Source organism: Catharus ustulatus, chromosome 20, assembly GCF_009819885.2.
Source record: "Catharus ustulatus isolate bCatUst1 chromosome 20, bCatUst1.pri.v2, whole genome shotgun sequence".
Classification (NCBI taxonomy): Eukaryota; Metazoa; Chordata; class Aves; order Passeriformes; family Turdidae; genus Catharus; species Catharus ustulatus.
Genome location: NC_046240.1, coordinates 1,573,626 through 1,595,925, shown reverse-complemented (window position 1 = coordinate 1,595,925; position 22,300 = coordinate 1,573,626). Strand labels below are relative to the sequence as shown.

At 50.2% G+C, this 22,300-nt stretch overlaps 1 protein-coding gene across 2 annotated transcripts in view; it reads left to right on the top strand.

Annotated features, from left to right (window-relative positions):
- DNAH9 (dynein axonemal heavy chain 9) overlaps positions 1 to 22,300 on the top strand; it is a 152,691-nt gene that overhangs the window by 43,905 nt on the left and 86,486 nt on the right. For both annotated transcript variants that reach the window (XM_042779855.1, XM_033076654.2), the window contains exons 30-39: positions 4,328 to 4,493; positions 5,557 to 5,659; positions 6,566 to 6,805; positions 9,577 to 9,738; positions 9,988 to 10,184; positions 13,420 to 13,582; positions 14,941 to 15,064; positions 17,032 to 17,174; positions 18,696 to 18,857; positions 19,801 to 20,034. In XM_042779855.1, the coding sequence (XP_042635789.1) occupies positions 4,328 to 4,493; positions 5,557 to 5,659; positions 6,566 to 6,805; positions 9,577 to 9,738; positions 9,988 to 10,184; positions 13,420 to 13,582; positions 14,941 to 15,064; positions 17,032 to 17,174; positions 18,696 to 18,857; positions 19,801 to 20,034 (1,694 nt within the window). The remainder of the gene's footprint in view (positions 1 to 4,327; positions 4,494 to 5,556; positions 5,660 to 6,565; positions 6,806 to 9,576; positions 9,739 to 9,987; positions 10,185 to 13,419; positions 13,583 to 14,940; positions 15,065 to 17,031; positions 17,175 to 18,695; positions 18,858 to 19,800; positions 20,035 to 22,300) is intronic.

The following is a 22,300-nucleotide window of genomic DNA, read 5'->3' as shown; positions in this document are numbered from 1 at the left end:
CCTCCTACCCAACCCATTCCATGAATCTGTGAAACCTCATCCCTGCTCTGCCAGGCTCCCAACACTGCAAACATTATCAGGAAGGTTTTATTGTTCATAATTGCTCTCAGGGGCTGATCTGCTCCCAGAGAGGTGACAGCACAGGCCAAGCCCATGCCCTGGGGCCATGCTGTGGGATCACATCTGATCTCTGGGGCAAGCTTGGGGGGCTTCTGGGCTTGCTGGTGCCTCTGCACAGAGCAAATTCTTTGGGCTACTTGTCCTTTAAGAAAAATATGGGTAAAACTTCCCTTTTTGGCCAGTCTCACAGCCATGGGCAGTGTGATGGTTGCCACCTCCTTTTCTCCTTTTCCTCCTGGAGTGGGAAGTGCCCTGGGTTGGGGAGGGGGCTGAGCTGAGTGTGCTCAGCTGGGAGGACCCTGGTGTTCCCATCTGCCCAGGTGAGTGTGTGGAGGTGTGGGACAGGTACTGGGTGTCCCTGTTGCTCTGAGCTCTGGGCTGAGCCCTGCCCTTCTTTCTTCTGCAGAGCCCAGCATGTCTTCATCACAGGGAAGTGTGATTTATGCTGCTTGGCATCCTTCCCCACTGCTCATTTTTTAGTTAATTTGTCCCTTTTTGTAGAGTTTGTCAGTTGGCTGCTTTTTTTTCTTCCCCAGCAGGTGCCTCTTTAGATTTGTAAAATGTGAATCCAAAGCAGTTTGGGATTTTGGTTTTTTATTTACTTTAGAAAGAGCCAACCTGAAAGCCAGGAATTCTTAGTCAAGGTGCCTGTTGGGACAGAGATTTTTAAGGTGCAGAGCTGCACTCTTCAGGGCAAGCACAGGGATGTGGTCCAAACAATCTTTGTAGCTTACAGATTTTCATGTGCATAGGGGTTAAATGGAGTGAGACTCTCTCTGTGTCCAAAGCTGGGCACATTTTGGGGATTTTCATTGGTGTATTGGGACCAAATCCCACTCCCTGTGGAGCCTGGACCTCTGGTGTGCTGCTCCATGGCCTCTGGGACCTCTGCTCCTCCACCAGCTGCATCCCTGCCCTCATTCCCCACCTTCCCACTCCGGATCTGCCTCAAGAAAATGACAATAAATGTTGGTTTTTGGAGTTGTGTATTATTCCCCCTTGGCCATCAGGGTGAGAGGAGCCACAGTTGCTAAGCCTGGTGTGCAGTGAGTGTTTGAGGGGCTGATTGGGGATGTGTCAGAAGCCCAGACCGAGGACTCTTCAGGATTATTGTGGAATAGGCTTTGAATTAAAATGCAACTTCCACAAACATGTCACTTCATCCCCAGTAATTGCATTTCACTATGATGAATCTCCTGCATCCTTGTTTAACCTCGAAAAGGGCTGATTTTATATGTTAATTAAGGCCTAATTAAATTTAAATTAAATGCTTATTTGAAACACTTAATTTGACTTGCTACCAGAAATTTCAAATATCGTGGTTTTATTGAAGGGGGAGAGAAACTCCACTGAGGAAAAATCTATCATTTTTCTAAGCACAGTTCATGGCTTTGTGCAGAAGTGTCTGTGACAAGAAAACAGCTGAATTCTTAGTGGGTAACCAGGCTGTCTGCAGGGCACCCAAGCAGGAAACAAATGGGGTTTTAAAAGATTTGTGGTCTGAAAAAACCCAGAATATAAATTTTCCCTAATAACTTTTGCCCTTCATAAGGAATGGCTAAAGTGTGCATTTGCAGAAAATTTTTTATCAAAACTTGCAGTTGTCCCTAATTACAAAGGACTGTTCCTTGCCATGCTGCTGCTTACAGGAGTGGTGATAACCCCAGACTGTGTCAGTGAAACTAATTCTGCCTCCATCTCCAGGGAGCACCTGGGAGTGAGGATGGGCTCCAAGAAAAAAATTAGGAAGGAAAATAAGGCAGGAACATCATCCCAGGACCCAGAAAAGCTGCTGCTGTTTGCTTTGTCCCTTCCTGAGTGGGTTGGTTTGAAAGACAGGTGTTTGCTAAGGAAGGCAGGAACCTCTTTTGAAATGGAAAATGCAAACCCCTCCCTCCAAATTATTATAATCTTGAAATTAAGGGGCTCTCAGGCAAAGATGTGGGAATAGGAATAAGTTATTTACTAGGAAAAACTAAAATAGAAATGCAGCATTACAAAAAACAAACCCAAACAGAGTCAGAATCCAAGCTGACACTCCATCAGTCAGGCAGGGTGTTGGCAGCAGTCCCATTCCATGGTGGCTGCATACTCCTGCAGTGACAGATGTGGCTCAGTTGGAACAGTGCTCCTGTACAAGGTGCAGTTTCTTCTGAAGGTCCAGTGATGATGTGGAAGGGTCTGGTTTTCCTCTGGGATCCAGTGGAAAAGGCTGCTTTGGTGTTCCAAATCTCAGATTTTTATCTAAGTAGGAAAGGCTTGGCTCCTCCCCCTGGCTGGAGCATCTCCCCATGGGATGATGGAATTTTATCAGTCATGCACTGAGACTCAATGGCCATTAACAGGAGAGATCTCCTGGAGGGAGGATGGGCTGTGGAAAGATAAAGAGCACTGCCCCAGCTGGTTTAACAGCTGGTGATAGAATACACACTGCTGGTTACATCTTGCCCTGCAACCTGAGACACTGAGGCAGTAAAGGTTGCTCAGGCCACAGTGAAAGAAATCAATCTATAAAACATTTTGTGCAGCATTGTGGGGTGATTTGCATTAATTATCACTCCAATATGCTACAGTCTAGAGCAACACATAACCTCAGCTTTCTGCTGAAACAAATGGGGGTTTTCCAGAGCTTCCAAATGAGAAGTGTTCTCTCCATGCTTTCCCTTACTCATGCAGGATTCTGCTAAAAACTGGGTGGGAATGGGACAGCTCGTGTGGGAATTGTCTTGTTGGGTTATCTGGAGGTGTGGGTAATGCTGGGGAGGGGATCAGGGAATGTGGAGGTGTTTGGGATGGTTCAGTCTGGTGAAGAGACTCACAGCATGCCTGAGGTTGGAAAAGATCTCCCAGCCCATTGAGTCCACCCCGTGCCCCATCCCCACCTTGTCCCCAGCCCAGAGCACTCAGTGCCACCTCCAGGAATTCCTTGGACCCCTCCAGGGATGGGCACTCCAAACCTCCCTGGGCAGTTCCAATCCCTGAGCACCCTTTCCATGGGGAAATTCCTGCTGTGTCCACCCTGAGCTCCCCTGGCCCAGCCTGAGCCATTCCCTCTGCTCCTGTCCCTGTTCCTGGAGCAGAGCCCGACCCCCCCGGCTGTCCCCTCCTGTCAGGGACTTGTGCAGAGCCACAAGTTCCCCCTGAGCCTCCTTTTCTCCAGCTGAGCCCCTTTCCCAGCTCCCTCAGCCTCTCCTTGCTCAGCTTCATTGCTCTTTTGAGGACTCAGAGGCTCCAGGGAGAGCTCAGAGCCCCTTCCAGTGCCTAAAGGAGTTCTAGGAGAGCTGGAGAGGGACTGGGGACAAGGGATGGGGGGAATGGCTTCCCAATGCCAAGGGGCAGGGCTGGATGGGATATTGGGCAGGAATTGTTCCCTGGCAGGGTGGGCAGGGCTGGCACAGGGTGCCCAGAGCAGCTGTGGCTGCCCCTGGATCCCTGGCAGTGCCCAAAGCCAGGCTGGACACTGGGGCTGGGAGCAGCCTGGGACAGTGGAAGGTGTCCCTGCCCATGGCAGGGGATTGGAATGAGATATCTTTAAGGTCCCTTCCAACCCAAACCATTCTGTGATTCTTTTTGGTGCATTTCAATATGTAACTATTTTGATTGTTTAAAAGTTTTCCAGGCTCTAAAACCACCCTTTTCCTTTATCTGAAAGATGTCAAAAACGCATTTTCTTTCACAAAATCAACTTGTGGGCTTTGAGTTCCGGCGCCTCCTTGGCTCCATCCCACTGCCGTCCATGCTTGGGGACACAAGCAGTGGAGGGGACCCCCTGTGCAGTGCTAGGGATCAGGATAATCTCAGCCAGGAGGACTGAGTTAAATATGCAGGAGGATGCAAAAGGCTTGATCTTGCATGGCAAGCTTGTGTTTGCTCTGCAGCAGACCTGGCTTGTAGCAGACACAGTTTGTTGTGCTTTCTTTGGGAGCAGGCATCGAAAACTTTGTCATTTGGGTGGAGTCAGACCAAAAATCTGCCCAAGGTGCCTTGCAGGGCTCCCAGCCACAGCATGGGGACAGCCACCATCCTGCCAGCCCCAGACAGGGCCCCTGGCCTGGGAACAAGGAACAACCTGCCAAGACCAGCCCTTCCTTCCTCAAAAGCCCTGACCATCACAGGTGGAGCTGGGTGGGCTGGGGCTCCCTGGAGCTGCTCCCAGCAGGCAGAGGCTGGGCTGGGCAATCATTCCCAGTCACTCCTGCCCCTACAGATGCGCTGGAGAAGCCTCTGGACAAGAAGGCTGGCAGGAACTACGGCCCCCCAGGCAGCAAGAGGCTGGTGTACTTCATGGATGACCTGAACATGGCGCGGGTGGATGCGTACGGCACCGCGCAGCCGCACACCCTGCTCAGGCAGCACCTGGACTATGGCCACTGGTACGGGGCTGCTGGGGCTGCACTGGCACCGCCTGGCACCTCTGCTCTTGGGAACGGGCTTGAGATGAATGCAGAGCTCTGCCCATCCTGTGCTGGAGCTGGCTGGGAGGCTCTGGGTGAGGAGAGCACTGTGCACCCTGGGTGTCCCATGTCCCCTGCAAACATTCCCTGCACTGCTGAGCAGGGAGGGAGGCCATGCACTGCTCCTGCTGTGAGCTCCTGGTGCTGCTTTCAGTCAGGCAGCAGCAAACAGTTGTTTTCCAGGGAGAGGTAATCTGTAGGAAAACCAGCAGCAGTGTTTTGGAAGGAGATTGGAGTGTTTTACACTGCAGCCAGTGGGACAGGAATACTCAAGCTCTCCTACGGGAAAAACAAGGCAGAGACATGGAGACATTCCCAGTCTCCTCAGCTGTGTTTGTGCCCAGACTTTAACAAAATCTCCCCAGCCATGGAGCCTGTGGAATAGAAGCACTGGGGTGTTGAGGAGGTGTTTGCGAGGTTGGGCAAAGAGAGGGATGTGTGGGATGTGTGGGAGCAGTGCCACACTGGGGGGACACCATGTGCTACCTGTCCCCTCCCAGGCAGGTCCAGGCTCTGTGCCCTGCTCTCAGCAGCACCTCTGGGGTGTTGCACCCTTGGTGCCTGGGGTGCTGAGGAGGGACAGGGACACAGCTCTGGTGACCCAGGGGCTCTGCTGCACCCCAGCTCTGCAGCAGCCCCCCATCCTTTCCTGCAGCCTGCCTGCCCCATCCCAGGCTGGCACAGCCTGGACCAGAGTCACTCCTGTGATTCCCCACAATTTCCCTGCCAGTGCCTGACCCGAGGGCTTTGCTCAGCACTTGTAACCAGCTGATGGAAATGTCAGCTAGAGCGTTTCCCCTGGGAGCAGGGCCCTGTGTGCTGAGCCCTGTGCAGCCATGCAGCATCTTACTCTCCCAGAGCGGGGCAGAATGGGACCCCCTAAAGTCACAATGGTCCTGGCAGCCCACAGACACACTGAAGGGACAGCAGAGGTGGCTGCCCTGGCTGTGCTCAGCATCTGTGGCTTTTGCTGTGCCCCAAGGTACGACAGGAGCAGGCTGTCCCTGAAGGAGATCAGCAATGTGCAGTTTGTGTCCTGCATGAACCCGACTGCAGGGAGCTTCACCATCAACCCCCGGCTCCAGGTAAAGCCCTGCTCCATGCCCTGGGGTTTTGGGTGGATTGTTCAGGCTCAAGGCTCAGGAGATCCTGGGGCAGATCCTGCTGTTGTTCAATCAGTGGAAGCAGCATGGATGTGTGAAGTGACTGTAATTCCTGATGGAGAGGCAGCACACTCGCTGCCTTCCTCCCTTCTTTGTGATTCCTCTTGTTTTGCTGCTCAGTGGGAGGAAGAAGTCACAAGTTCCCAGACAGCTAGACACCCACTTTCAGGAACACTTCTGTTCAGACAGGCAGATTTTACCTTCCTCTAGCTGATATTTACTGCTGGACCACACTTCTTGAAAGTCTTTAGGTGGTCAGGCATTGGAACTCTGATGAGAAACAGAGTGACCAATTCTGGATGTGTTCAGAAATGAGTAGTGTGGCACTCCACAGTATGGTTTGGGATTTGTTCAAAGGTTGGACTTGATGGTGCCAAAGGTCTTTTCTAATCTTAACCATTCTTTGTTCTCTTCCTCTGCAAGTTCCTAATCAGCAAAGGGTCTGCTGGGAGGTGGCTCCTCCTGGGGCTGCTCCTACCAGAGACAGGCCTGGGCTTCACCAGGGGTCCATGGGACCTTGAGACCTTTCAGCTCTTCAGTGAACAGAGCTTCCCTTGTGAAATTCCACTGAAAATCCCTTGTTCAGCCAGCAGAAGGTGTCACCTGCCAGCTGTCCTCTGCTGGGAAATTGGAAGGGGGACACTGTTCTGGTGGACTTCAAGTCCATAGAGCATCCCAGGTTGGAAGGGACCTCGAAGGATCAGCTGGGCCAACCTTTCCTGGGAAGGGGAGCCCAGCTGAGATTGTTCAGTGCTGTGTCCAGGCACTGACCTGGGGGGTGGTTTCCCATCTCTCTGACCTTTCCATGTCTCACTTTCTCTTCCTCAGCGTCACTTCTGTGTCTTCGCTCTCTCCAACCCTGATCAGGACTCCTTATCCAGGATCTACAGCACCATCCTAGTGCAGCACCTGGCCAGTGGGAATTTCTCAGAGGCTGTGCAAAAATCAGCCCAGCAGCTCATTGCCCTGGCCCTGGGGCTGCATCAGAAGGTGGCTGCCACTTTCCTGCCAACAGCTGTCAAGTTCCACTACGTCTTCAACCTCAGAGACTTGTCCAATATCTTCCAAGTAAGTGCAGCTCCTGTCCTGTGGCATTTGGAGTTTGTCCTGATGTGACAGGCAGCTGAGGTCCCTCAGGCCCTTGGTGAGCCAAATGCAGTGTCCCATTCAGTAGTGACACAGCATGGGTGTCCCCTAAGCTAAGGGGTGACCTTGGGTCATTCCCTGACTCCTGAGTGGCTTTGACTGGATTCCAGAGCCATCACCCATGACTGTGGGAAGGTCAGTCTAAAGCTTGTTTACCTTCCAGCCTCCTGTGGCCAGTGGGGAGGGATGCACAGTTCCAGAAGCAGGTGCAGATTTTGAGGGGTTTGAAGTGGCCTCTGGCTGGACGAAGGACAAACTGGAGAGAGCTTTAGTGGCCGTTGTGAGTGATGGAGCTGGGCTCCATCAGTGATGTGAGTGTGGGGGTCCATGGCAGCACCCCACCTCCCAGGGAAGCTCTTCCTGCGTGGGGCAGCTCTGGGTGCTCTGTGGGCTGCTGAGAGAGGACAGCAGGGACTGCTTCAGCTGCTCTGCCAGAGCCAGGACAGCTTGGTGCCTGTACCAGCACATCCTCTCAGGTGCTCAGCATTGCACATGCACATTTATAGTGCTGATAAATCAATCCAAATCAGCTTTGATTTTACCACTGAAACTGAATTACCAACCACTGTGCCAAAGTGAAGTTGTTCAGCTTCAGAAGTGTTGTCTTCCATTCTTGGTGAGATTTGTTTTCCTGTTTTCCCCAGCAGTCTCATGCTTTAAAGCAGCTGGTGTTACTGCTCAAAGAGCCTTTCAGAGTTTCAGGCTGATTAATAAAATTTGATAAACTCCTCAGCAGCCAAAGCCAGGGTCAGCACCCTAGCCTGTTCCAAACCCCCAGATGGTAATTTGTCACTGTCCTTGTTAACATCTGTAACAAAGTGGGTGTGTGGAATTTCAGTGCCTTATGCCTGCCCATCAGACAGGAGCTGAAGGAGTGACAGTCAGGGAAACCTGGGACCAGGACCTTGAACAAGTGAATAACTCCACTGTGTCAGGAAGGAGCCAGGCCTGTCATTGTGCTCAGCTGAACATCAGCAGCTGGGATGTGAGATGTGGGTCGTGTTAAACCCTGCCTCCCAGTTAATCTGGCCTTGGGGAGATGCAGGGAGAGAGCAGAAACATTGCAGTGGGAGCCTTTAATTTGATCTGCTGAGTGTGCCAGGGTTGGGGGGTGACAGAAAACATCCTGCCAGATCCCAGCTGTGGGCCACAGGGAATGCTCCTCATTCTCCTTTCAAGGGATTCTCCATCCTCTTTTGCTGTTTGTTTCTTTTTAATGTTGGCCCCACCTCCATCCCAGATGCAGTAACCCACAGTCATGTGTCCCTCCTGCTTTTGGGGTGTGGGGGTCTTTAGATTAAGTCCCTTTAGAGGGATTGAGTGATTTTGAATTCTGTCTTAATTGGTTTAGGATCTGATGTGTTTCTCCTTCCTCTCTTTGAATTGTCAGCTTTTCTCATCAATTTTATTTTTTTTTCTGGAATAAATAAAATAATTTGACAGCTGTAATGACAGATGTGAAATCCAAACAATCTGAGCCATGGACCAGTGAGCTGAGAGGGCCTACTTTACAGTGCTTTCAATGCATTTAATATTTAATGTATAAATAATTAGATGTTAGGAATAAAAGCTGTCTGTTTAATTCATACCATTGAAAACCCTGTGTGCTGTTAATAGGCTTAGTATAGGCGACACCTCTTTGAAATATAATTCTTTTATGCATTTTAATAGAGTTCATGGTAAACATACTGTGCTAAGCAGACAGCAACTGATATTTCCTGCAGGCAGAATGCACCTAATTAGAATTAATTGATTAAAAGAAAAAATAGCCACCAGTAACATTTCCAAGCCTTTTTTTTTTTTCTTCTTGAAAAGCATCCATGGCATAGGGTTGGGATGGGAGAACCATAGTCTGGGCTGGTGCCTGGCTCAGCAGGGTCCCTGAGACCTGAGAGCAGGGCTGAGAGCAGGACCCAGCTGGGCAGTGGAGGCTGGGGGTGGATTCAAATGGCTGTAATGAGTGTGAACCTTCCAAAGAATGTGGGAAACAGCCATTCCCAGGGCTCTGGGCAGCTGGTGAGGGAGGTGATTCCATTGCTCTGTGCTGCTTGGTCAGACCTCACCTGAAGCACTTGTCCAGCTCGGGGGTCCCAGCATCAGGAGACCTCCCAGGAAGGAGCTGGAGCTGCTGGAGGGAGTCCAGAGGGGCACCAGGATGATCAGAGAGATGGAGCAGCTCTGCTCTGAAGAAAGGCTGGAAGAGCTGGGATTGTTCAGCCTGAGGATTGCTCTCAAGTGACCTCACTGTGGCCTTCCAGTGCCTGAAGGGGCTCTGAGAGAGCTGAAGAGGGATGGAGGGACAGGACACAGGGAATGGCTTCAGGCTGACACAGGGCAGGGCTGGATGGGATATTGGGCAGGAATTGTTCCCTGGGAGGGTGGGCAGGGCTGGCACAGAGTGCCCAGAGCAGCTGTGGCTGCCCCTGGATCCCTGGCAGTGCCCAAAGCCAGGTTGGACATTGGGGTTGGAGCAGCCTGGGACAGTAGGAGGTGTCCCTGCCATGGCAGGGGGTGGGATGGGATGGTCTTTAAGGTCCTTTCCAACCCAAACCCTTCTGGGTTGAGGAGCAGCTTTGGGAGTGTTGGATTAACAAAAGAGCACCCTGGTGTGGGGCTGCTGTAAGGGGCACTCAGCACGGAGGTGCTGGGCTGGAATCCCTCAGGGTCAGAAATCCCCCCTTTACTCTCCACAGGGCCTTCTCTTCTCTACCCCTGAATGTCTGAAGCAGCCCCAGGACCTGGTGAAGCTCTACCTGCATGAGTCCAGTCGGGTGTACCGGGATAGGATGGTTGAAGATGTGGACTGTGACACTTTTGATAAAATCCAGCGGGAGATGGTGAAGAAATGCTACGATGTAAGTGTTGAGGTCTGATGGGGTCTAACTCTCATGACAATGGAACACAATGGGTTTACTGGAAGGAAAATCAGTACTGGAGATTTTTCTTTCCCACTCTTTCCCTCCTGTGCCTCCTTCCCCTTTTCCATGCAGGTGCAGCTGTGTGGACACAAAAAGGCTGGAGCACTGTAGTTCCCTTGGAAGGGGGCTCAGAGCTGCAATGGGTTTTCCTCTGTTTGTTCTATACTATTTTCTTCTCTTTTTCAGGACATTGAGGACACTTTAGAGCAGGCCAAACACATGAATATTTATTGTCATTTTGCCAAAGGCCTGGGGGAGCCTGGCTATAAGCCAGTTCCAAGCTGGGAGGAGCTGAACCAGATCCTGGTGGAAGCCTTGGACAGCTACAATGAGGTCAATGCTGCCATGAACCTGGTACTGTTTGAGGATGCCATGTGCCACGTGTAAGGGGCTTTTCTGCCTTTATGCCCCATCATTTGTCTGTGCAGATGATTTTATGGAGTTCCCTGGAGGTTGTAGGAATATGGATCCTTGGGCTGAGGCAAATAATTTGTAGTTTTATAGGGCCAAGTGTGAGGTCCTGCACTAGGGGCACAACAACCCCATGGAATGCTCCAGGCTGGGGCAGAAGGGATGGGAAGCTGCTTGGGAAAAGGCCCTGGATGTGCTGGTGACAGTGACAGGACATGAGCCAGGTGTGCCCAGGTGGGCAAGAGGCCAAGGGCACCTGGGCTGTGACAACAGGGCCAGGGCAGTGCCCATCCCCTGTGCTGGCACTGCTGGGGCATCTCCGGTGCTGGGGCAGCTCTGGGACACTCAGGACAGGAAGGACCTGGAGGGGCTGGAGCATGTCCAGGGAAGGGAATGGAGCTGTGGAAGGGGCTGGAGCAGCTGAGGGAGCTGGGAAAGTGGCTCAGCCTGGAGAAAAGGAGGTTCAGGGGGAACTTGTGGCTCTGCACAAGTCCCTGACAGGAGGGGACAGCCGGGGGGGGTCGGGCTCTGCTCTAGGGAACAAGGACAGGAGCAGAGGGAACAGCCTCAGGTTGCAGTAGGCAAGGTTTAGTTTGAATATTAGGAAATATTTCTTCACTGAAAGTATTGTCCAGCCCTGGCACAAGGAGGTTGGAATCCCCATCCCTGGAAATGTTCAGAAACCACATGGCTAGCACACCTGAGGACATGGTTTAGTGGTGAACACAGTGGACTGTTTGATTTGGTTTTTTCCAACCCTAAGGATGGAACATGATTCTGTGAGAATCAGAGCTGGGAGCTGGAGGAGAGCCAAAGCTTCACCTGCCCAGGTGGTGTGTCCGGCACAAACACTGCTTCAAACTGGTGTTTGGAGGGAATGTCCCAAACTCTGGGGTTTCCAGCCAGAGGCTCTGCTTGCTGCTGGTGTTTTGGCCTGTTTTCTGTCATGAAGTTTTTGGCCCTTGGAGCTCTGCATAAACATTTGTCAGATGTGCCACCATTCAGGTGTTTTTTTGTCTTCCCTTGCCAGCCAGGACACAACTGGTTGTACTGGGGTTTCCCCAAATGCTGACTGCTGGTTTAGAGCCACATTTACACAGGCCCTTAGTGGGATTTTCCTCTGTATAAAGTAAGATTATGTGCATTCAGGGTACTGCTTTTAAAGGATGGAGGCATTTAAACTGCTTTGATCCTTTGGAAAACCTGCTGGCATGGAGATGCCTGGAGGTGCAGATCTATTCCAGTTGGAAATTGGACGTGTGGGACTAGATGAAAATAAGCTCCTGCTGATTATTATGAAGCTGTTTACATGCTCTGGGGGGGACCTCCAGCTCTCACACACAGCCTGGGGGAATTCCAGCAGAGACAGAGTAATTTCTGGTGCTGGGATGCAGAGCTGGCCTTAGGTGGCTTCAGAAGATGGAGCTACCCTGGCAAGCAGAGCTTGAACTGATCTTGTACAGAAACCTGGTCCCAGGAGGTGCAGATTTGGGACTCTAAGCTGGAAGGAAGCCCCAGACCTGCTGCACACCAGGGTGAGTGGTTTCAATTCTCACTGGACCTGGCAGCCAGTTAAATATATCTGTATATATACAGGAGTAGCATTTACATACATACATATATATATGTACACACAAAAATTTGTGTGTTCCAAGTGCTCCCAACCTGTGCTGTTGACCACTGGGCTGGGGCAGATTTTCCCTGACAGTCTGGGCATTCCCTTCTCCATCCATGGGTGCCATGAAATCTGCTGTCCATGAGTGCCATTCTGCCTGCAGAATTGTAGCAGGAATATTGACCCCATGCTGCTCTTGCACTTTACATAAATCAGGATTTGCAATTGGAATTTACAAAACGTGGCACTGCCCCTCCAGTTCATACTGAGAATAACGAGGAAAGCAAGATTTGAGCATCCAGCACAACTTCACAATTTCACTGGAACTCAGTGAATCCCGTTCATTGCATTTGAAAATTGCATTTGGGTGAAATACACAACTTCTTCATCTCAAACACCTTCTGAATATCAGCTTGAATTTGCTGAAGATTTTCAACTGGGAGAAAAAAAGAAGAAAAAAAAAGACATTTGATGACTTAATATATGTAGGGCCATGGGGGATAGCTGTCAGTCACCTCATCCAGGGCTGTGTCACAGCACGGAGCCCTGGGCAGCACATCAAGGCAGGCACCATGGGCAGAGCTGGCCTGGGGAATTCAGAGCAGGAGTGCTAAAGCCCTCCTCCAGAATGAATTGCCTTTATGGAAATAATTTCACAGAAATCGTTAAATTATAAAATGATATTTTAAAAAATCAGAGTCTGTGCATGGATTATAAAATACTGGAGCTGTAATAAAGCAGGGCTGTGTTTCTCACAGTCTTAAATTAAAAATAATTAGATTAATCTAGGAAAATAGTGAAAGGAGCTGAAAAAAGGAATGAGGCTCATGTTTCAGACCCAAGACAGTGAGGGTTCCACAGGTGGGATCCTCTGGACCCCCTCACCTCTTGGGGAACACATGGGGGTGTCAGCATTTGCCTAAAGAGAACAGAAGGGAGGCAGACAGAGTTCACCCCAGGACTCTCAGGTGAGCAGACCTGGGAAATAACAGCAAGATCATTGTAAGAGTGAGAAAATCTCACTCTTATTTAGTGGTGGTGTGGATAAAAGGAAGAGAGATTGTTTTCCAGGCAGGTTTGTGCCATTGCAGCCAGGTGTGAATGTGCTGTAGAGCTCAGCAGGGCTCCTCACCTGTGCAGGAATCCCAGAAGATTGAGAAGAGAGGGAGGGGGAGGTCAGAGCCTTGGGGCCAGAGCCTCCCCTTCCTGGGGAGGGGGGTCAGAGCCTTGAATTTTGCTCTCAGTTTTTCCATGTCAATGTAATGTCCTTTTCCCCTTGCACTCCCTGCAAAGACACCCAGGCCTTCACTTAAGCATTGTTCTGTCCAGCAGGACTTGGCAGATGTTAAAAAAAAATGGGGACATTTTGAATTGCCACCAAACTGTTTTGTTTTGTATTTTATTCATAGCACCATCCTCTGCACGGGTCTCAGCAGAGATGGGCATCGATTGCTGCCACATCTCCGAGACTGACACTCCTCATCCCGCTCAGAACACAATTTCTTAGTGAATAAAATATGTATTGAAAAGCAGTGGGCAGAGAAATAGGAAAATGCAGTTATTAATGAGAGGTTTTGTGTGCTCCACCTCAGCTGCCGCATCAGCCGCGTCCTGGAGGCGCCGCGGGGCCACGCGCTGCTGGTGGGAGTGGGAGGCAGCGGCAAACAGAGCCTGACCCGCCTGGCTGCCTTCCTCAGCAGCCTCGAGCTCTTCCAGATCACCCTCAGGAAAGGCTACGGCATCCCTGACCTCAAGGTGGGCAAGGCTGAGGTGGAGGGGAAGGAAATAAAGAGAAGAATTTGTCCTGGAGCGTTGTTGTGTGTTGAGAAACAGAATGGAGGAGGGCAGCCCTGAGCCAGGTGTGCCCAGGTGGGCAGGAGGCCAAGGGCACCTGGGCTGTGCCAGCTCTGGGTGGGCAGCAGGGCCAGGGCAGTGCCCATCCCCTGTGCTGGCACTGCTGGGCACCTCCAGTGCTGGGACAGCTCTGGGACACTCAGGACAGGAAGGACCTGGAGGGGCTGGAGCATGTCCAGGGAAGGGAATGGAGCAGCTGAGGGAGCTGGGAAAGGGGCTCAGCCTGGAGAAAAGGAGGCTCAGGGGGAACTTGTGGCTCTGCACAAGTCCCTGACAGGAGGGGACAGCCGGGGGGGTCGAGATCTGCTCCAGGGACAGGGACAGGAGCAGAGGGAACAGCTCAGGCTGGGCCGGGGAGCTCAGGGTGGATATTAGGGGATATTTCTTCACTGAAAGTATTGTCCAACCTGGCACAGCTGCTCAGGAAGGTGGGGAAGTGGCCACCCCAGGAGGGATTTAAAAGCCATGTGGATGTGGCACTTGGGATATGGGTTAGTGGTGGCCTTGGCTACTCTGGGTGAACAGCTGGCTCTGATGTCCTTAGAGGCTCTTCTAACCTAAATATTCTGTGATCCTGAGATAATAAAACACCCCAGACATGACATGGTGCTGTGGAGAGGAGCAAATGTCTTGCTGGAGTGTGTCTGCACTGGGCTGCAGCCAGACCTGGGCTCTCCTGGCAGTGCTCTGAGCTGGCCAGGCCTGAGAACGTCCAGCCCAGCCCTGAGCATCATCCCCCAGCTGTGCTGATGTTCTCAGCAACTGGGCAGGCTCTGAATGATCCCATTTCTATGTCTGGTCCCGGCTTTGCAGCATGTAGGGTAAGCCCTCCTGGTTTCCTGTTGCAAGACAAACAGATGGGACTCAGTTTCTTCATCCAGAAAAGCCAATCTTTAATGTTACAGCCCACTTTTATACAGTTTTCAAGGCCTTGTGTATAACTCTAATTGGTTCATAACTTTCTTGCCACTGAATTCCTTGGTTAGAAAATGGCACTTTACATGTCCATCAAATCTCTCTGTTTCTAGATTGTTTACATATTTTCTTCACTGGTTCTCATAGGACAGATTTCTTGTTTTTACAGGTATGAATGGTTCTATTACCAGAATAGATTGTTGTGCTAACTGCTTTTATTCTTACGATTTTTTCACAGGAAGTTACAAGCTAACACTTAGCTAGAGTAGCAGGGCCTAAATCACCTTTTATAAGGCCTTTCTTTTATAATATCTCTACCTGCATGCAACAATTTCCCACTGCAGGCAGACCTGGCCAGCCTGTACCTGAAGGCTGGGCTGAAGGGTGTGGGCTCTGTGTTCCTGCTGAGTGATGCACAGCTGGCTGATGAGCAGTTCCTGGTGCTGGTCAACGACTTCTTGGCATCAGGTACAGCCCTCGTGCTCTGCTTTCCCCTCTCCCCCTCTCCTCCAGTTTTGCTCCTTGTAGCACCTGGAATTCTGGAATAAAAGGGTGATGATGAAATGAGCTGGAAGTTACATGGTTGAGTTAAGGAGTAAAAGCTGTGCTGAGGGACATTCCATCAGCTGGGAGATTTCTTGTCTTTCCTTCATGTCTTGTACCATTTTTTCCATATGCTATGGGATTCTGCATGCAGTTGTTAGGGGATGTGTCTGTTGGGGTATTGCAGCTGGGGACAGAGCCAAAGGAATGTGAGGTGAGGAGTTTCACTGTGGATCTCATGCACTCACCTCAGAAATGAAGGTTGTTTCTGGCTGCAAGATTTGACAGGAGCATCTGTGAGCTGGAGGGTGAAGCAATGCCTCGGGGTGACCATGTCAGTGTGTGTCACCTGACTACTTATCCCATTCCAGTCCTTTGCCTGTTGTTTTTACAGATGCATTTAGGTTTTTGAGGTGCAGTCATGTCCACACCAGTGCTGTTTCTTTGCAGAACACAGCCTAAGTGTGTGGGTGAGCATCCCTGTGCCAGGTGTGCTGCAGGCTGTGCCACCATGTCCCACCATGGGAGGACACCTGGAGAGGCCATGTCCCCATTTTCCCAGGCAGATCCCTGCCACTGCCTGCCTGCCACTTTTTGCCTTGTTTGTGAGTTGGGTGGGGAAGGCACCAGCTGCTCAGGTCCCTCCAGGGATGGGGAGAGGTGAGGAGTGAGCAGCACAACTGTTTGTGAGTAGCTCCAGAGGTGACATGTGGCTGTTAATTGGTGGCCAGATGGTTTCAGCAGCAAACAAGCTCTGAAGCTCTTCCATCTGAATCAGCTGTGGTGGTTCTGTAATCAGGAGCAAGGACAGGGATTGTTGTACTCTGTGGGGAGGAGCTCCCACCAAATCCTACACGTGGTGCAGATGCACAGACAGCTGATGACTGAAGGTGAACCTCAGGAGAGAGCTGAGATTCTTCAGCCTGGAGAAGAGAAGCTCTGGGGAGACCTTAGAGACTGTTCCAGGGCCTAAAAGGGCTGCAGGAGAGCTGGGGAGGGACTGGGGACAAGGGATGGAGGGACAGGACAAGAGATAATCCTTCCCTGGGAGGGTGGGCAAGCCCTGGCACAGGGTACCCAGAGCAGCTGTGGCTGCCCCTGGATCCCTGGCAGTGTCCAAGGCCAGGTTGGATGAGGCATGGAGCCTGGGACAGTGGAAGGTGTCTTCCTTACTTGTTTCACTTGTTGTCACCATCTAGAACAAGATATACCTTTTAATCTTTTTGATGAATGAGCAGATTTCTGATTAGTGTATTTCTCTAAGTAATTAGTGCTCATATTGAAAGTATCTGGCTCAACAATGATGATTTTAATCAAATCAGAAGCCAGAAAGGAAGTGAGTATGTGATAAATTAAGGAAACACTAAAACCAATATTTGGTTGGGTGGATTTTGACAATCAGCTGCTTAACTATTAACTTTTAAAACTTTTTATAAGATTTCTAACTTCTAAAATGTTTGGATGGTCTGGGAGTTATTTGGCCACTGCTGGAAATGGCCCTGAACAGCTGCAAAAAATTTACATGTTATTAATGCATTTGCAAAACTACAATGATTTTATATTCTGTATGGCATATTAGGGATTTGAAAATTTCTTTTGTAATCTAATTAGACTGCAGAACTAAAAAAAATGGATTTTCTCTACTTTGACTCTATTCTATGTCTATTTCCCCTGTGTTTTGTAAGGAAGTTTGCTCTCACAAGTGTTTATTTTGCAGCAGGGTGACCTTCAGTGCCCCTTTGATGCTTCTGGGGCCCAGGGGCACCTGGTGCAGGGTTTTACCTGAGAGGAGACTTCCCTGAGCCCCTGAAGAGGGAGGCAGCAGCTTCCCTTTGCTCTGGGACTACAGCAACATCCAGAGCTCTAAACCCAAAGGTGCCCTGTCCTCCTAGGGGAAATCCCAGATCTCTTCCCTGATGATGAAGTGGAAAACATCCTCAGCAGTGTGAGGAATGAAGTCAGAACCCGGGGGCTGCTGGATTCCAGGGAGAATTGCTGGAGGTTTTTCATTGAGCGAGTTCGACGGCGGCTGAAGGTGAGATGGAGCAGGAGGGGTTGGTGCTGAATGATTTTTTTGCCTTTTTCATTTTATATATTCTCTGTGTTCTTTACACATATATTTGTGGCCTATTATTGTATTAGTAACTAGTTCCAGTACTTTTCTCTACTTCTTCCCTAGTCAGAAAGACAAAATTCCAGAGTTCCAAGCCCCAGGGGTACAAGGCCTCTATCCTATCTTGGTTCTTTCTGGGAACCAAAGCCAAAAAACAGCTCTTCAAGACATGTTTTCATTAACAGTTTAGTTTCCATCTCTGAGGGGAGGATTTAGAGAGGGTTGAACTGGGGGAAATCACCTCACTTCTTATGTCTCTAATTGGTAATTTTTGTCAAATATGCTAATTTGCTAAATTTATAAAACTCTCTTGCAACCCAGTGATTCTGTGTGTGTGCTATCAAAAAGCAGTTAAAAGGGATTGCAAGTTGTACTTTTAAACTATTAAAATTGTTGTGGTCAATAATAACTTGTAACAGTTAATAGATATATGAGAAAGCCAATGATTGTCATTAATAACGTCCACACCTTGGGATGGGATGGGGTCCATGGGACGGGATGGGATCGGATCCATGGCATGGGATGGGATCCATGGGATGTGATCCATGGGACGGGATGGGATGTGATCCATGGGACGGGATGGGATGGGATCCATGGGATGGGACGGGATGGGATCCATGGGATGAGATGGGATCCATGGGATGAGATCCATGGGATGGGATGGGATCCATGGGTTGGGATCTATGGGATGGGATGGGATCCATGGGATGGGATGGATGGGATGGGATCCATGGAATGGGATGGGATGGGATCCATGGAATGGGATGGGATGGGATCCATGGAATGGGATGGGATGGGATCCATGGGATGGGACGGGATGGGATCCATGGGATGAGATGGGATCCATGGGATGAGATCCATGGGATGAGATGGGATCCATGGGTTGGGATCTATGGGATGGGATGGGATGGGATCCATGGGATGGGATGGATGGGATGGGATCCATGGGATGGGATGGGATCCATGGGATGGGATCCATGGAATGGGATGGGATGGGATCCATGGGATGGGATGTGATCCATGGGATGGGGCGGGACGGGATCCATGGGACGGGATCCATGGGACGGGATCCATGGGACGGGATCCATGGGATGGGATCCATGGGATGGGATCCATAGGAAGGGACAGGACGGGATGGGATCCATGGGATGGATGGGATGGGATGGGATGGGATGGGATGGGATGGGATGGGATGGGATGGGATGGGATGGGATGGGATGGGATGGGATGGATGGGATGGGATGGGATCCATGGGATGGGATGGGATGGGATCCATAGGATGGGATGGGATGGGATCCATGGAATGGGATGGGATCCATGGGACGGGATGGGATCCATGGGATGGGGTGGGATCCATGGGACGGGGTGGGGTCAGTGGAGCCCGAGGTGGTTGCAGGGGCAGATGCTGCTGTCCCTGCTGCTCAGTCCCTGCTGTGCTCTCAGGTGGTGCTGTGCCTGTCCCCTGTGGGCTCCAGGCTGCGGCTGTGCAGCCGCCGTTTCCCAGCCCTGGCTGCCTGCAGCACCATGGATTGCTTCCAGCCGTGGCCCCGGCAGGCCCTGGAGTCCGTGAGCTGCCGCTTCCTGCAGGACATGGACACGCTGCAGGTGAGCAGCCAGCACACCTCCTGCTGGGCCCTGGGGACAGGCTGGCCTCAGGCAGGGGTGGCCTCGTGCCTCTCACACCATTGCAGGCAGGGTTGGGTTGCCCTTCACCTGTGACTGTCCAGGGGGAAATCACTGAAGTGCATTAAACTCAACCAAACCATCCCTGAGGCACATTCTACATTTGTGTGCAGAGAGCTGTGGACTTTGGCAGCAGAGCCATGGGCACCACACCCCTGTGTCACTGGGAGCTGGTGCTGTGTCACTGGGAGCTGGTGCTGAGTGACTGGGAGGTGGTGCTGTGTCACTGGGAGGTGGTGCTGTGTCACTGGGAGCTGGTGCTGTCACTGGGAGCTGGTGCTGTCACTGGGAGCTGACACTGTGATATTGGGAGCTGAGGGCACTGCCAGGGAAAGGATGGCTCTGCCAGCACAAGGACAGCCCCAAACCTGCACAGAAAATAACCTGCTGGTCTTCCCACTTTGTGCCTGAGCTTCTGGAAATCTCAAGGGCAAAAATAGGTCAAGCTTTCAGTGATGACAATCTGTTACTAGAATAGAGATTCGTTTCTGTTTATTTAGTTTTTTCAGGCAGGATTTAGCAAGAATAAAGCCTACAATGTTTCTTTTTAGGAATGTGTACTTTCCCCATTTTTACAGGGGAAAAGCCGAAATTTATACTTTAAAGAGCTGTTATTTTGTAGAGAAATTGCTTGAAATAAGATAATGTATGAGATAAAAAGATATAAAGAAGAGGAATAAAGTACATGAGCAACAAAGTTATTTTAGAGATAACAGTGAAAAGGGATCAGCTTGGCTGTTACACCCTGGATTGTGCTGCAGCAGAATGAAAAGTTACCAAATTCCTTTATATTCAGCACAGACCTGTGTTATATATAGTTTTCTATTTAAAACAGTTTCTCCTCGTGTTCCCATCTCACCTTTAGGATTCAGTCAAGGATTCAATAAGCAAATTCATGGCCCACGTCCACATCAGTGTCAACGAGATGTCCCGGCTGTACCTCAGCAACGAGCACCGCTACAACTACACCACCCCCAAGTCCTTCCTGGAGCAAATCAAACTCTACCAGAGCCTGCTGCTGAAAAAGGACAAGGACTTGAAGGCCAAAATGCAGCGGCTGGAGAACGGCCTGGAGAAGCTCAAGAGCACTTCTGCACAGGTAAGGACTCCTTGGGGTTGGTTTTCCTTGTTTTTCTTGTCTGGTTCGAGGGAGAACTTCAGAGAAAAGAAATTTGTGCTGGATCCTGGCTCTAGTCTGGCTTGAGCTGGGTTTCTGGAGGAGCAGAAGTGATGCTCTGCACTGGAAAGGAGAATGGAGAGGCGTGTGTCCAGTCCCTGCTGTTTGGGAGGTAACTGAAAGATTTCAATAAGTAAAATGAGATTGGAATCCAGCTGACTCTGCCATCCTCTTTTAATGGTTAAATTTCAGCTGTAGTGACAAAACAGCTTAGGAAATACAGGACAGTCAGTGATTTTTGGAGTTGCATCCAGGGAATCTGCAATAACTTCAGCAAGAGTCTTTCAAATTAAATAGTGCATGCTGTTAAAATGGAGCTGATCTTCATTTTTCCTTCCATTATGCTATCCCTCTTTTAGGAAAGCTAATACATGTCTGAAATGCACATTAGTCATCCCAAAATCCCCCTGCTAAAGACTCCCACTGGCACTCTCCTCTGGTAGTGGCTAGAAGTTGTTCTGGGTGTTTCCCAAACCTCTCTGCAGTGACACCTGCCTCTGTTGCTACACTCCCATTCTGCTCTCTATTTCATATTCTATTAACTCTTACAAATGTTTGCTTACAAAGTTTGTACAGTGGCAAATGAGGCTCTCCTGAAGCTGCTGGGGGAATGCAGGGGGGTGAGGAGGAGGAAGGACCGGCAGGTCCATCCCCTCCCACACATCTGCAGGTCCATCCCCTGCTCTGGGGAGCACTGAGGGCATCAGTCATGTCTGTCACACCCCAGGGGACACACACCTGCCTGGAGGTGATGGATGGGCTGGGCTGGTGCTTCTCAGTGCTGATATCTCCATCATCTCCATCATCTCCATCATCTCCATCATCTCCATCATCTCCATCATCTCCAATCTCCATCTCCCTTCAAACAGGCACTGCCACATCCCTGGGCAGGTTTTGGCATGTCCTTTGTGGGGAAGGGGTAGCAGAGAGCACTGGTGGCACCGGTGAGGCCATGCCCTCACTGCCCAGCACACCTCAACTCATCACCAAAACTACAGGAAAAACAAAAGCCCTCCAACAATGCTGTTAGTGTTAGAGAATCAAGGCATTGTTACATTCTGGCCAGGATGTGCAACAAAAATAATTTCATCCACACATAGCCTGGGTGTGTAGAGAAAATCATTCCATGACACATGAATTTTGCCAGATTTTTCACAAATTATACAGTCAAACCCATGGCAATTCACTGGTTCAATGTTTGTTGGTTCCAGGTTGAGGAATTCTCAGTATTTGGTTTCCTGTTGGTTACAGATCTCTTCCCCTCCAATGCTAATTAGGTTCTCATTATTTTCTCTCTTTTCCCAGACCAGTGTCTCTGACCATGCCAGGGGTGATGTTTGGAGCTGATGGTCATTGATGATCATTATCTTTTGTGTATCTTCTGTGCTATTCCCAGTCTGTTGAGATGTTAAATCCATTAGCCCTTGCCTGGTGGAACAATGCCCTGGAAAGAAACTTAAATTCCCTTCCCCGGGGACAAAGGTGGACAAACCTGACTGAAATTATAAAATTCAACATTTTAAACTTGGTATATTTTCCAACAACCTCACCTCACCCATGCAGGCAATAGTTCTGATGGACCTCTGGGGTGCTGCTGTTTTTCCAGGATTCCCCAGTGGTGGATAAGATGGATTAGGTTTAATTTTTTTGGAAGCAGCTAATATGAAATGAATCTTCTTAGAACAAGTCCCTGGGTCTGTTGTGGCACATGGGAACACTTCTGTATCCTTCAGGCTTCTCTTCAGTGGGTGCTGTGTGGGCAGGGTGGTGATGAGCCACAGAGCAGTGGGGGAGGACTTGGAGGCAATGGGGAGGATGGGAAAATCCAATCACAAGAAGGATGAAAGAGCACAGTGTTGGTGTCTGGTTGCAGTGAGGCTGGGCTGAGAGGTGCCTCCTTGTGCAGGTAATTAAGATGCAGAGCAGAGAGGACAAATATGTCAAATTCAAGTCTAAAATTAGCACTGGGGACCTAAAATTATACACCTAAATTACCAGATGTGCGCAATAGTCAAAACTGCTGTTGATTTGAAAGCAGATTTATCAGTATTGGAAATCATACCAGCATGTTCAGTCGTGAAGATGGGTTTAGAAGGCTGAACTTGACATTCACCCATGGAAATATTTGGTCTTGGGGCTGAGGAAGTGAAGAGTCCTCTCTCTCACTCAGGTGTGTCATCTGCAGGTT